The 13849-nt window shown below is 37.8% G+C and overlaps 1 protein-coding gene across 1 annotated transcript in view; it reads right to left on the bottom strand.

Moving 5' to 3' along the window:
- Window positions 1-232: 232 nt before the first annotated feature.
- The window catches only part of FAM83B (family with sequence similarity 83 member B), a 54949-nt gene continuing 41332 nt past the window's right edge, over window positions 233-13849 (bottom strand). The window contains exons 4-5 of the mRNA XM_040553048.1: window positions 9559-9683; window positions 233-7400 (exon numbers count right to left, since the gene is read on the bottom strand). Of these exons, the coding sequence (XP_040408982.1) occupies window positions 5048-7400; window positions 9559-9683 (2478 nt within the window). The 3' untranslated portion in view covers window positions 233-5047. The remainder of the gene's footprint in view (window positions 7401-9558; window positions 9684-13849) is intronic.

Raw genomic sequence — 13849 nt, 5'->3', positions numbered from 1 at the left:
TTGCTTTTAAATACTGACCTGGAGGGGACCGCTCTCAATAAGAAGGGGATTAAGCAAAACTTAACAAGTCAGTGTCACTACAATAGAAATCCAAAATACTAGCTTTGCCTAAGAGTAAAGCAGCTCACTTCTGAACTGTCCAAAAGCAAATGGCTTCTTCTTCAATCCTGTTTCTCAAAGCCGTTGTCAATATGCAACATTTTTTTGGCATCATGTCCAAATGTGAAAAAAAGGAGACCTAACTGAAACGACTCGTAAAGAGTTGAAAATGAAAAATTTCAGGCTCTACAGAAAGGTACTAAGACATCTGTAAGCACCTACATGAAATAAAGAATGAAATGACAAAATGGCATTTGAGCAGTGCAGACTTTTCTCCTGTCACTGGGGTGCTAATGGAATATGTACTCACGCAAGTGAAGACACAATCGGAGGAACATCTCTTAATTACCAACAAACTACTGCAGATTTGTGTTGGTCTAACTCTAACTTAAATCAAAATAAACAAACAAACAAACAAAAGTCACTAGAAATATTGTGCTGCACAGTACAATATTGATCTGGGGAATAAGTTCTTACTGATCTCTGTGTGTTACATGGTTGTACAGCTACTTGTAAGTTGTACAGCTTATGCCATGTAAGAGCAAGGAAGAAGTACTACAAATGAGAAAAAAAAATATATATATATATATTTATCATACAGCTTAGTGGAGCCATTTTACATTTTATTTTTACATTATCTTGCCACAGATTTTGGTATTATTTTCCTTATGACTTTTTTATAAACCACAACATTTCCTTATACATTTCAGAAAGTTGAAAAAAAAAAAAACATATATATTTTTTTTCTGTGAATGGTATTGCTCCTGCACCTATCAATGCACAAACATCTATTGCCTGATAAGCTTTTGTTCCCTCAAGGTTTGTAACAAATAATAAATACTACCCTCATGTATTAGACAGCTGGAAATTTAATTTGTCTTATTTTTTAACCTTTCTTTACAAGCAGTTCATATTTGTTAGCATGAATAAAGAGTGCTGCGCAAGATCATTAATAAAATGACTATCATTTTGCAATCCAAGAGGCAGTAAAAACTGTTTATTACAAGGCTGAAGAAATGAAGCAATTAATTCACTGGATATTATGACCACATATCGGGGTGGTTTATTTATGACATTAATAGTATGTGCACCGTATGCGGGGTCTGTATCTCCTGGCTGCATTGCCCAATGCTGCATGCTCCTGAGGGCCACATTCAGCACTGCATAACTCTGATCACCTGAATCTATTAGGGTGCTAATGGAGTTTTATTTAATGTGGAAATGACACATCATTTCACAACTCCCAAGCCATTTGGCCAAATGACTGTCACGCACAGTAATAACTATTACTTCACAGCCTTACAAAACTGGGAGTGGGTTGGGTGTGTGTGGGGTGTTACAAACTTGCAACGTGCAGAGCACATTTAGGACACACTGAACAAAGTGCATCTCCTTGGGAAAAGCAGAAACATCACAACAAGCTTTGGGAAAAGGAAGATCAAAAACATAAACTCTATTCCAAGCATACACATATCCCTTTTCTTTGCAGATGCAAAGAGCATGTACATTTTTTTCCACACTTTTCCTTTCTTTTTTTGAAATGGCTGGGTTCCCACACAAACAGGAGGCAAATCAGACACGAATGGGCGAGCACTGTTTTCCCACCTGTAATGCACAATTCTGGAGGGAACAAAATAACAGCCAGTCCTTGCACCAGCTGCCCTTGGAGCTCCCTGGTGTGCTCCCCCATCTCTAAAGCAGTAGCTTCTGGCAAGGCATCGGGCTGCTGTTCCCATGCATGGTGTCCGAGCCACATCCTCCCCAAGCAGCCTTCAGCCTTGTAACACTTCTAAAATAGCGGTGTCAGTGCATTAAGTGTCTGATCCAACTGCCACCGAGGTCAGTGGTGGTCTTTTTCATTCAGATCAATTAATCTTGGATCAGAACTGAATGCACTCATTCTCATGCAAGTTCTCTGAGGAGATATCTGAAAATGAAAAAGGATATTCTACTACAATTAATTTATTGCATTATTAAGTGTATGAGCAGGATCTTCACTGAAGGCTCTTAATCTTCTGTGCATAAATACAAAATATAGCTATATATCTATATAAGTGACTTGGTAAATTAAAATATCTGCCTTCTCAGGACTCTATAATTAGCAACCCACTCTGGAAAATAGAGTAAAAAATTTCCAAAGTGTATCAGATACATTTGCCCAATTTTACTACAAAATGCAAAGAACTATCACTTCAAAACTTGCCAGAAGGCCGTTGCCCTCCCTCCCTCATTTTCTTCCCAAATCTAGTATTGCCTACAACTGTATGTCAGAGCTCATAAGAGTATAAGGAAAAACTAAATATCCTCCCCAAACCTACCCCCACCATTTTTAGCACCACCTGCATCTCAGTTAAGTTCATTTGCAGTACAGTTAATTTAGGCACCATCCTGAATAACTGTCTGCCCTGCTAAAAGGTGTTAAGACTTATAAAAAGTGCACCGCTGCATTGCTGTTGGTTGGGTAGCTGTGGAATTATGTTGTGCCTGTACTGATAATATGCCTGGAATACTAAGGAGACACTATTTGCCTTGGGATCAGCCTGAAATTGCTGCCTCTGGCAGGACAGAGTATTTCTGTGTGAATGGCCATTTAAGAAAAATATCTGCTATGGCATTTTAGCATGGAGTGAACAAAGTGACCAATGTTCATTAAGAAGTTCGTAAAATCTTTTCCACAATCAGGGGTAAAGAGGAGAGTGAAACTTTCAGCATAGGATTGAGACACCAGATCTAGTCAACCTTAAAAATAAATACTATCCCCATGGTGAAATAATTGCTATAATGCATCAACCTAATAAGGCTGCCTGAGAAACAGTTTGAATGAAAAGCTTGCACTGCTTCACTGAAATCACTGCCAATAGCTGCGGTGAGTTCATGGGAGCCAGCAAGGATTTTCAGTGATGAGCAAGAACTCGAGTGAGATGGTGCATGAAATGCTTTTTTGGTGTTTCTTTTTAAAGAACAGAGCCAAGGCCTTCACAGTGGGACTCCACCATAGAACGCTGCAGGACCTTTCAGATCTAAGAGTGAAGTGGTCTCCTAAAAGATGCTTCAGAAACATGCAGACCCTGTATAAGGTATATAAGCTTTCAGAAATGAAGCTACCCAAATTTCTGAATTTCTATTGCTGAAAATTTACAATACTACCTAAATCCCCAAAATTCTGAGCGGCCTGGTGCCTGCTGCAGGTGTAAACCACCATCATATTTTTTTTTTTTTTAAGAAAAAAAAAGTATTTTTCAAGATCTTACTTGTGAAGCTTAATTTTTAGTAGTTGTTCTCAAAGCAAGCCTAAAACATATCCTGAGAGGGGCAGCACTGCTACCAAGGCAAGGATGTGAATATGCTTTTCTAATATGCTGAGTGCCCTCTTCAGAGAAATGTCTACCTGCTTGTTTCCAGCCTTCTTAATATGTAATTATTTGATGTGTGGTGGAACAGCCTTACTGAGTTGAAATGGAGTAAGACTGTCCCAGAGCATCTCGCAGGTAATAGGTTATGGGCATTAAGGGACTCTGCTAAGAGACAGAGTCCATATCAAGGACGGCCGGGAGCGAGCTGGATGCTCTGGCTACAGTTGCAGATGAGAAGTGGATGCCATGGTGCTGCCCAAACACATCACCCTCTCTGTGGTTTCTGTAAACACTAATTTGGTGTAGGCACTTAGTATCAGGAAAATTCTCATGAATGAGAGGTCTGGATGAACACACATATGTCCCCTTAAATTGTAGTTAGATGCCTAAACACCTTCACTAAGGTTAAACAATTGCTGCTATAGCTCTTCACTGACACTTTTTTGGCTTAGGAGAGGTAGTGATTTATGTGGTGATTTTCATCAACCTCATTTTTAGATACCTAATTGCTCCTGGCCTTGTAACATTCATCCTGACGTAAGGCAACAGGGCATGGAAAATTTAAGCATTGCAGTATTGAGATTACAACCTTCGTCATATGCCTAGTCTAAAGCACTTACAACCTTATTACAAAAAAACAAAAAAAAGGTTATTAAAGCTAGAGTTGCACATAATCTGCCAACACCTAAAACATACTGTTACATGTGAAACTCAAAAACTTACCTGGGAAATGTAAGTCCACATTTTTTTTTTTTTGGAAACACCAAACAGAAAAATCTAACAAAAAACATTTTTAGACTACATTACAGAATACTGGCATGTTATACAAATGTAATTAATCCATTGAAATTTAAACCAGTTAAGTTCTTTTCAAGGCACCTTGTTTTATAAATATATATATTTTTTACTTTCATCCTACATTCACATTACTTTACCCATGTAAAAAAGTCTGAGAAAGCTGGGATTAAGGTCACTTTAAGATTTGTATGCCAAATACTTCAGAATAATATCATATTACATGGAAAATTCAATAAAGTAATATCCATCTGCTGCCTAAACATTTCAACAAATGCTAAGGGGTAAATTATTACCAAGATGGAATCTAAAAGAGGGTTTCAAAATGAGTTTGAAGTTAAGTAACATGCAATGCATTAACATTTGTGTTTAACATTTGAAAAAGTACATAAACGCTGAAAAGATGCAAGCCACTATTCCTAGTGCTACCTATTTTTAAAGGGCAAATCTTCAGAAACAGTATTATTTTAAGTTTAAACACACTCTCCATCTTTTTTTCCACACTTAAACTTACAATATACTAGCACATACCTTCTTCACAACGAAAATGTATAAAAGTAATCTTACAATATAAACACTATAAACAACTTCCTTGAGACATCTTCTGGACACAGAATTTCTGTAAAGACTTAAGCATAATAATTCTAGAATAATTATGTAAAAGTATGTACATTCATTCAAATGTCCTAGACCCTGAAGAAACCCAAGTAAGCTCTACAAAAGTTGCTTGTCAGTCTTATCCAGTTAAGAATGTACAGCTTTGCTACTCTTGCTGTATTTCAACATAATCAGCAGAAGTTTTACTTGTTTTTGTGTAGGAAGTTCCCAAACTTTTGCATAAATCCCCTCAGTTTATTTTCATTAGGCTGCAGTGGATGATAAGCAGTTGAGTTGTAGCTGACCAGGTGATTACTCCTGCCATAGTTATTTCCTAAGGTCTTGCTTTTGATATCTGGAAGATGTGAACTATTTGGTAAATTTCCTACAAGTTGACTAGGATTTTCCATCTTACAGAATGGCTCAAAGCGACTATAAACACGCCTTTCACTCAAACGAGATCTTAGCTCCTCTTGATGTTTTGAGCTTGCCAGTTGTGGTGTCATTGAACTTGCTCTTTGTAGAGCACAAACAGCAGGACTTTCAGGGGTAGTATTTGTGGTAATTTCCTTTACGTCTTGATATTGAATCTGTTCTGTATTAAATCTTGGGGTAGATGCATCTCCTGCAGTTTCTATGAACTTACTTTCAAGGGGGCACAAGACAGGACACTTTTTATTGCTTTCATCAGATGGAGGTTTTTGAGGCTTTGGTGATTTAGGAGACTTTGGAGACTTTGATGGGCTTGCAGTGACATCTTCTTTACTTCTGTTCAAGCTACCTTGGGAATTTGATGTGTTTCTCTTTCTTCTTGGGGAAGAATCTGTCTTATTTTCAGAGATCTTTGGTTTTTGATTCTCTTCTTCAGAAACCAAAGTGTCAGAACTACTACACATTCTGTAAAAGGCAGGACCTTTGTTTTTTGACAAGATTTCCTTCTTGTCTGGTGTGAGATTAAGAAGTGACCGCAGTTTCTGGGATCCTTTCTTTAGAAAACTTGGGGAGTTCTTACTTTCTTTCTTTGATGTGCAATCCTTACTAGACTCCTCTTTGCTCGCTTCAGCAAGAACAGCCATAGAGATTGCCTTGGTAGCAGTTGGAATCTTTAGCTCTCCTTTGAGGTTCTTTTCCTCCTGTGGCAAATGGTTGGTCACACTATGCAAACTTTTAGAGCTCTTCAGAGTGTCTTCTGGAAGTTTTGGACTAACTGGCTGCTTAAGCCTATGCCTGGTCAATGTGCTGTAAACGTAACTGGATGCATGCTTGTCGGCACCAGGGTCTAATATGGACTTTGAATTAAACATGGGAAAGCTTCTCCTTTTAAGTATATTTTCATTTTGAACGTTTTTCAGATTTTCTGCATGTTTGTCGGCACAGAGGGTTGTGTATAAGTAGATAGATGGGTCCCCTGCTGCATGTGAATTTACCATAGGTTTTCTGTTGTCTGCAGTATGAATTCTGTGGTTTTTTGGTGCCTCTGACTTAAGTTGGACATTTGTGCTAAGCTCTTCTAAAGTATTATCTGTTCCATTTTCCACACTTGGTGCATGATTTGATGTCCCTTTAGGTGTTGCACTTCCCTCTGACCCAATTATAGTTGAATTTGAAGAACTTGCACAGCTGCTTACCTCCTGCTGTTCGGGTAAAGTTGGCTGAAACACCAACGACGATCGTAAGCGAGAATGAGAGTACAGGGCATGAGCTTTAATATTTTCAGCTGTGTCATAGCTATCATATCTGTCACCCAAGGCTGACCCATTAGACTCCACTGGATAGTCGGATTGGTCATTTAAGTATGACTTAATTCGCCAGTTACGTAGGAATGATTTTGTTGTGTGTTCAAGGGTCGGCATCCTTTGCTGCAGATGGCGGATTTGATGATCTGTCCCATTAAAAGACCTCCTCACAATTGAATTTCTTTCTGCAAGATTTACCTTTGGTCGTGAAAACTGATCAGCGAAACTTTGTTGGGGTGGATTGCAGTTATTTGCATACCCTCCTCGTAATGAAGACACAATACTAAGGCTATCAGATGGCATTTTCCAAGTATTCAATGGATTATTGGCTCTATTAATAGCTCTGTTAAGCAATAGGTAAGGTGTCCTTTCTGGCTTCTCCCCAGCATAACTATGCCTCTTCCAGTGCTCATTTTTTTCACTAGGTTGATACTGCTGGATTGGATTTTGCATATTAAAACCTGGATGAAATGGTTGTTTATTATAGGCTTGATTTCTCAATCCAAATTTATCTATTTCATTTACTGCATATCTTCCTCGAGTTTTCAGATAAACAGGATCTAAATTGTGAATCTTGTCTTGCCTACCAAAAAGGTTTCTTTGGCTAGAAACTGAAGCTAGGGAAGACACCGAGTGTTGGTATGTGTCGTTATCCCAGAGTGTCCTGCGACTGTTAACCCGCACTAATTCTGGGGCAAATGAACTAGGAACAGAAGAACGAGCATATAGTGTCCTGAATTCTTCATCAAAGGATTCGACCAGCTGTCCTGTGATAACTTGAACCATACTGAGGTTGGTTTTTTCAAAAGACCACATAAAGCTGAAAGAAGAACAAATGACCATTAGAAACAGTCCTTTTGAACTAATGTATTTCACTGGACCTTCCTGATAGGGAAAAAAATTATAGAAAGTTTTCACACACACTTGGATTTGGCACAAATACTTTCTTAATCAATAAATAAATGGTGGCATGATTCATGTAATTTGGATTTGAAAGGTCTTATCTAATACAATTTGAACTCAGTGGCAGACTTCCACTGCTCTCAGTGGGAGCAGGACTGGGTCTATAACTACTTAATTGCCCTTACAAACAGGGGATATTGCAAAAAGGTATTCACAAGTGTGCAACATCAAATACCTAATGGTGAAAATTACCTCTACAAAGACTAAGCCAGGGTTGACTAGACCCACTCTTAAATCAGAGACAATGTGTGGTTAAATTGTGAAAAAAGTATGTTTGAAATAATACACAGAACTGTTTCCACAGGTCTGAATATACTTCACTCTAAACATGTTCTCAAAAAGATGCACCTCAAAACTGTTAAACAGTTTTCATTTTCTGCTATGCACACCAGCTTGGATATTAATTTTTCTATTAACTGCAGTGTACTGTATCCTGATGAAGGAAGTTTTCCTCTTTTCTACTGTACTTATAAAGGCTGAACACATGCTCAAAGATAAATAGCTATAACTACTTTATAGCTACAAAATGAGATAAAATACATTAACAAGTACATTCAGGATGTTTCAAAAAGCCTGATATCATGGTGTTGAAACCATGTAATTTGTAGATTACAACAAACAAAAACATCTGTCCTATGACCCTAATTTCATGTGAAGAAAAGTAAGTGAAAAAAATGAAATGAAATCAATGAACTTGTTCTATTTGCATTTGTCTTCTGTATGTGATGAAGGTTTGTTGTATTCACATAAATAGCTTGCTGATTTTGTTTTATTTGTTTTGCTTTTTTTTTTATTTTTCAGGAAATAATACTGTGCTGAGATTAAATTAAAACGACACATTTTTTTTCTGTTTCTATTTTCTTTCTTTTTCACAAAGTTCTTATTAAGAACATTATATTTTGCAATATTTGTAAATAATTAACTTTAAATTGAGTTCAGAGAGCAAGCATTCAGAAAAAATCATCTTTCCTGTTATAAATCACTAGATTCTTTTTCAAAGCAAGTTTAATTTCTACAGAAGTTCATGATTCCAGCCCCTGTGCTAGATCTTAAAGCAGTGTTATTTTTCAAAATGAAATGAGAAAAACTATCACATTCTTACAGACTCTAACACTGTGTGTAGATGTCAAAGCAGGCAGACTCTCTCTGGGCTCTCTTACACTGACTCATTTATGAACTTGTCACTTACCTCACTACCATTTATACCCATCAATCTGAATTTGGGGCTGCTCAATTCTCAGAGGAAATAAAGAGACAGATTTTCAAAAGCTTAAAGTAGTTGAAATCTACAAAAAATCAGCAGCTGTGGATCTGGCACCCAGGCATTAGGCTGGCATAAATTAATTCAGTAGACCAAAAGAGAGAAGCATACCATGACAAGAACAAAAATATTTAATAATGTGTGAGATAAAACTGCCCCTGCTTTAACCTAATTTTTTTCCAGCTCTGCAAAGATGCAAGTTCTTCTGACCTATGCCTTGTGCAAATATACTGGAAATAAAATGGAAAATAAATAAAATAAAATAAAGCTTAACCAAATATAGACTATGTCAACTTATCTTTGACAATTCTGAATTGTCCATGCTATAGTACAGAATGCTATAAACCTGGTCTGCAATTTTAGCTTTAGAAGATTATTACGAGGAGAAACTATCCAAGAGAGCTTATGAAATACTTTGGTAGCCTTTTTTGGAGTTATTGTTAAACAAGAATAACTCAATATAAAACAAATTGGGATTTTTCTCTCTTTTCACCAAAACTTTGCCTAAATCAAAAGCTATATCCTTTATTTCTTATTTATGAAAAATTAACAGGGGATCTCAAAATTTGGCTCCATGTTATGTTAGCTACCATTAAGCATCTATGACAACTTTATAAATTACAGAAAAGATAATCAAATTTGCCCATGAAGTTTCCTGGAAGAATTTTCAGAAATAGAAAAATATACATATTTTGCAGTAGGCAAGATACTGAGATGACACGTGTTCTATGGGCACCTCAGTGACTGACCTTACCTGTAAGAACCATATATGACTTTCTTACAGTCAACCAGAAGAAATTTTTGTTCCATTTTTCCATGGAATTTTGCTCCTGTTTTAGAATAGTAATCTTGTCCTTTTACTGTCCGCACCCTCATGTTCTGAAAAAGATAATTGAAATACTTTAATTGGTACACTATATTCTACATTTAGCATCCAGGGCTTTAAATGTCAGAGGTACAGTAGGAGTTACATTATTGCATACCAGTAAACTCTGCAGGACAGTAAATGCCGATCAAACCTGTCCCCTTGGGACCCAGTATGGCAAGTTATTGCTTTGTCTTCAAGAATGATGAAATTTCCTAGGCCTTGGAAAAATGAATTTCCCCTTTTCCATAACCATCACTCTCAGAAATGAGGCTCTGGCACAAGAGGACTTTGACAAGGAAAAAAGATTTTGTAGTGAAAAAAATCTTTTCAGCATCTGATATACTGTATATGATTTCCAAGTATCTCAGCGAGTCAGAAATAACATCTAAAGCACCACTATCACTTCTTTTAATTGAACAAGAGTACTGTATCCATAAACATAGATATTTCACTCTGAGATGGTCTATCAAAAGATATCACCTGGCCCCAGAATGCCTTGCAGTTCCATCACCACTAAGATTTCTCAATTGGCTTTTCAGCATGGGATCGATTACATTTCTAAATCTGGAGATGCTATCGCAACATGTATAGCTAGCACAAACCCTACAAAGCAGTTAGGCTTGAATTCCAAACTCTATCCATAAGCTCTCTGTTTTACTCATGCAAACTCAAGTAAATTCTACTGAGGAAATCTGCCATGATGGAACCCAAAGATGTGGTCAGTTTTACTCCCAAACTGTTAATGAAGTTGCCTCAGCTGAGCCAGTATCTTTTCCGCACATGCAGTTCTGAATGACTTAAGTCATTTTGCTTTATTGATTGTCCCTTGTTTTTTTAAGCTCTTAGCAAAAAAATAAAAATAAAAAATCAAAAGAAGTGTTAACAAACTAATAATTTTCAAAAAGTTTTTATATGGATACGGAAAAAAAAAAAAAGCATTTATCATAAATTGGTACAGAAAGGTGTTTATAACAAAAAGAAAATTTATGTTCAACGCAAACCAACCTACAGCATCTACCTCCTGTAACTGTTGGATACAAAATGCTTCATAAGACATAAAAAGATCTTGGAATACGTCTGCGAATGACCACAACATTTACAGTGGTTTCTAGCCTTGCAATATGTGTTCTAGTGATGTTAATTTGTGGTAATTTACAAGTATTCCAGTTGGGAGTGAAATGTGTAATTTAGCATTGGCAGTAAGAAAACAGAATCTATATGATTGTTGCCTAAACTGTATATACAGAAATAGTGGAATATAAGCTTCTGAATACAGACGAATAGCCTGTTTCTTGTGACTATTCACTAACTGCCACGGTTCATTTCTGCCCCAAGTTCTGCTGCTACAAGAAGAAAATCACAGCAAAAATGTTCTCTGTAAAGTCCAGGTACAGGAGATGGATTAGATCTGTTTATGAAGTAGAATGGATCAGACTGTACAGCATAAAATCAGGTTAAAGGAGTTATAACTGTAGTCTCTACTACATTCCACTGAACTCTCTCCAAACCGAAAATTCCAAAAATTAAGACAAAATCCATATGAAATGATAAATATTTCCAAATAACACATCCTTTCTAAAACCCTATATATTTCATTGTTTGTCTTATTTTTTTTTTTTTATCTAAAGACAAATAATTCAAAGAAGCAAAAGTTGCACATAAGAACTGCTGAGTTGGCAAGTTATAGTTTGACTCAAGCTATTCAAGTTCTTTAAATTTTGTAAGATGAGGTTTAACACAGCATTTTTTCAAGCTGTTTGAACAAAAAATACAACTAAGTTAAAATGTATAAAGACAGCATTAAAAAAATAAAATTTGTGACCTAAATGTCCTAAAAAAAGTGCTAGAAACATAAAGTTTATCTCTTAATTTGCCGCATCAAGTTGATTCAATAAATAGGTGTTATCTAGTAGTCCTGTAAAATTTAAAAGTACTTGGGTTCAGTGAAAATATAGATGAATGCTTAGATTATTTTCAGAAACAGTTAAAAAAGGATTAATAACAATAACAACCCAGTCTGCATTACTGCAGAGGAGGCTAACATTTTTTTCTCTTTAACCGCATCTCTAACTTCAATCACCTTTCACTGTCCTGCACTGTGTTCATGTATTGGGTTAACGTCACAAGGTTTTGGTAGCAGGGGGCTGCAGGAGTGGCTTCTGTGAGAAGAGTCCAGCAACTGCCCAGTGTTAGATAAGGGCCAGTTTCAGCCGGCTCCACAGGGACCTGCCGCTGGCCAGAGCCAAGACAATAAGCAATGTTGTTTGTGCCTCTGGGTCAGCAGATTTAAGAAAGTGAAAAGCAAACAAACAAAAACAAACAAAGCACAAACCAAAACAAAACAAGAAAAACGACAACAACAAAACAACAACAACAAAAAAACACTGCTGCACAACAGCAGCTGGGAGAGAGGAGTGAGAAGCAGCCCTGCAGCCAACGAGGTCAGTGCAGAAGGAGGGCAGGAGGTGCTCCAGACACGGAGCAGAAGTTCCCCTGCGGCCTGTGGAGAGGCCCCTGGTGGAGCAGGCTGTCCCCCTGCAGCCCATGGGTCCCACATGGAGCAGATCTCCACGCTGCAGCCCGTGGAGGAGCCCCCGGTGGAGCAGGTGGATGTGGCCTGGAGGAGGCTGCGGCCCATGGAGAGCCCCCGCAGGAGCAGGCCCCGGGGCCGGAGCTGCAGCCCGTGGAGAGGAGCCCACGCAGGAGCAGGGGGTCTGGGGGGAGCTGCCGCCCACATGTGGGGGACCCGTGCTGGAGCACTTTGCTCCTGACGGATGGACCCAGTGGTACGGAGCCATGTGGGAGCAGTTCTTACAGAGCTGCTGCCTGTGGGCAGCCCACATGGAGCAGGGGCAGAGAGTGACTGTGAAGGAGCGGTGGAGAAGAAGCGTTAGGGACTGACTGCAGCCCCCATTCCCCATTTCCCTGCGCTGCTCAGGGAGAGGATGTAGAAGAGGGTAGATGGGGGGGGAGGTGAGGTGTTTGTAGTTTCCTTTATTTCTCACTGTTCTAGTCTCTTAGTGATAGGCAATAAATTATATCAATCTCATTATACTGAGTCTGTTTTGCCCGTGATGATAATTGTTGAGTGATCTCCATGTCCTTATCTCAGCCCTTGAGCCCTTTCCATTGTATTTTCTTCCCCTTTGCCTTTGAGGATGAGGAGTGAGAGAGCACTTGTGCTGGAACTAAGCTGCCCAACAGGGTAAAACCACCACAGTCCTACACATTTTCACCACTTTGATTTTTAACTTGGAATCTAAAAGAACAGTCATTTTTCCTGCTTTTCCAGTACTGTTGAACTTTGAACAAGCCAATTCCAGTGAAGAAAACTATACTTTCCCCACCAGCTACTTTAGCAGAAAGAAGTAGTTAAATAAAAAGCTTGTTTTTTGGAAAGTTAAATAGTGCATAAATAGTAATTACTTAAAAAGAAGAAGAAAAAAAGAACTTCTCTAAAGATTATCACAATAGTAAGCCCTTATTCACTATAAATTAAAATTGTGAATTAGCTATGAATTTTGCATTTACTTCAATGATTAAGCATTTAGATCAATTATATTATTTAATTGCATTTGTATGTCAGCTTTATATTTATGTTAAACTATATTTATATTTATGTCATAATTTGATGATCGCTTGAGATTCAGCTTATACATTTTCAAATAACTATAACAGATAATGTTGACCTAATGACATGCCAGCTGAACCCATCAAGTCTTACTGAGATAAGGCCTGATGGGTATTGGACAGAGTATCATTTAGGAATCTGGAATGCTGTAGGCACAAGCAAAGCTAATGGTTTTCAAATTACCATGCTGGATAAAAAAAAACTTTGCCTTAGGTACTCATAAGTTAAAATATAACTTCAAGTAGGCTCTAAACCCTCAAAAAATATTACAATTCACATTAAATTGCTGTTGGTTTTTTTTTCACATCTTAGTCACTCTTTCCTCTGTTATTTTGAGTTTTCCTTCTCTTCTGCAGTATTATTCCTCCTGCAGCATTTCTGTCCTGCTTCCTTAATCCTGCCAAATCTTTCCCTGTCTCAGTATGTCATCCACTTAAAGATGGGAACATGGCATTGTGAAGGCATGTGCCAGAGATCACGCTCACTGTTCTCATGTAACACTTCCTCTTCCTCCACAGCTCATCTGGCATTCTTCACTTCAAACTC

The sequence above is a fragment of the Cygnus olor genome, chromosome 3 (genome assembly GCF_009769625.2).
Source record: "Cygnus olor isolate bCygOlo1 chromosome 3, bCygOlo1.pri.v2, whole genome shotgun sequence".
In the NCBI taxonomy this organism is placed as follows: domain Eukaryota; kingdom Metazoa; phylum Chordata; class Aves; order Anseriformes; family Anatidae; genus Cygnus; species Cygnus olor.
The sequence above is the reverse complement of the archived record's forward strand: the minus strand, read 5'-3'. Positions and strand labels throughout refer to the sequence as shown.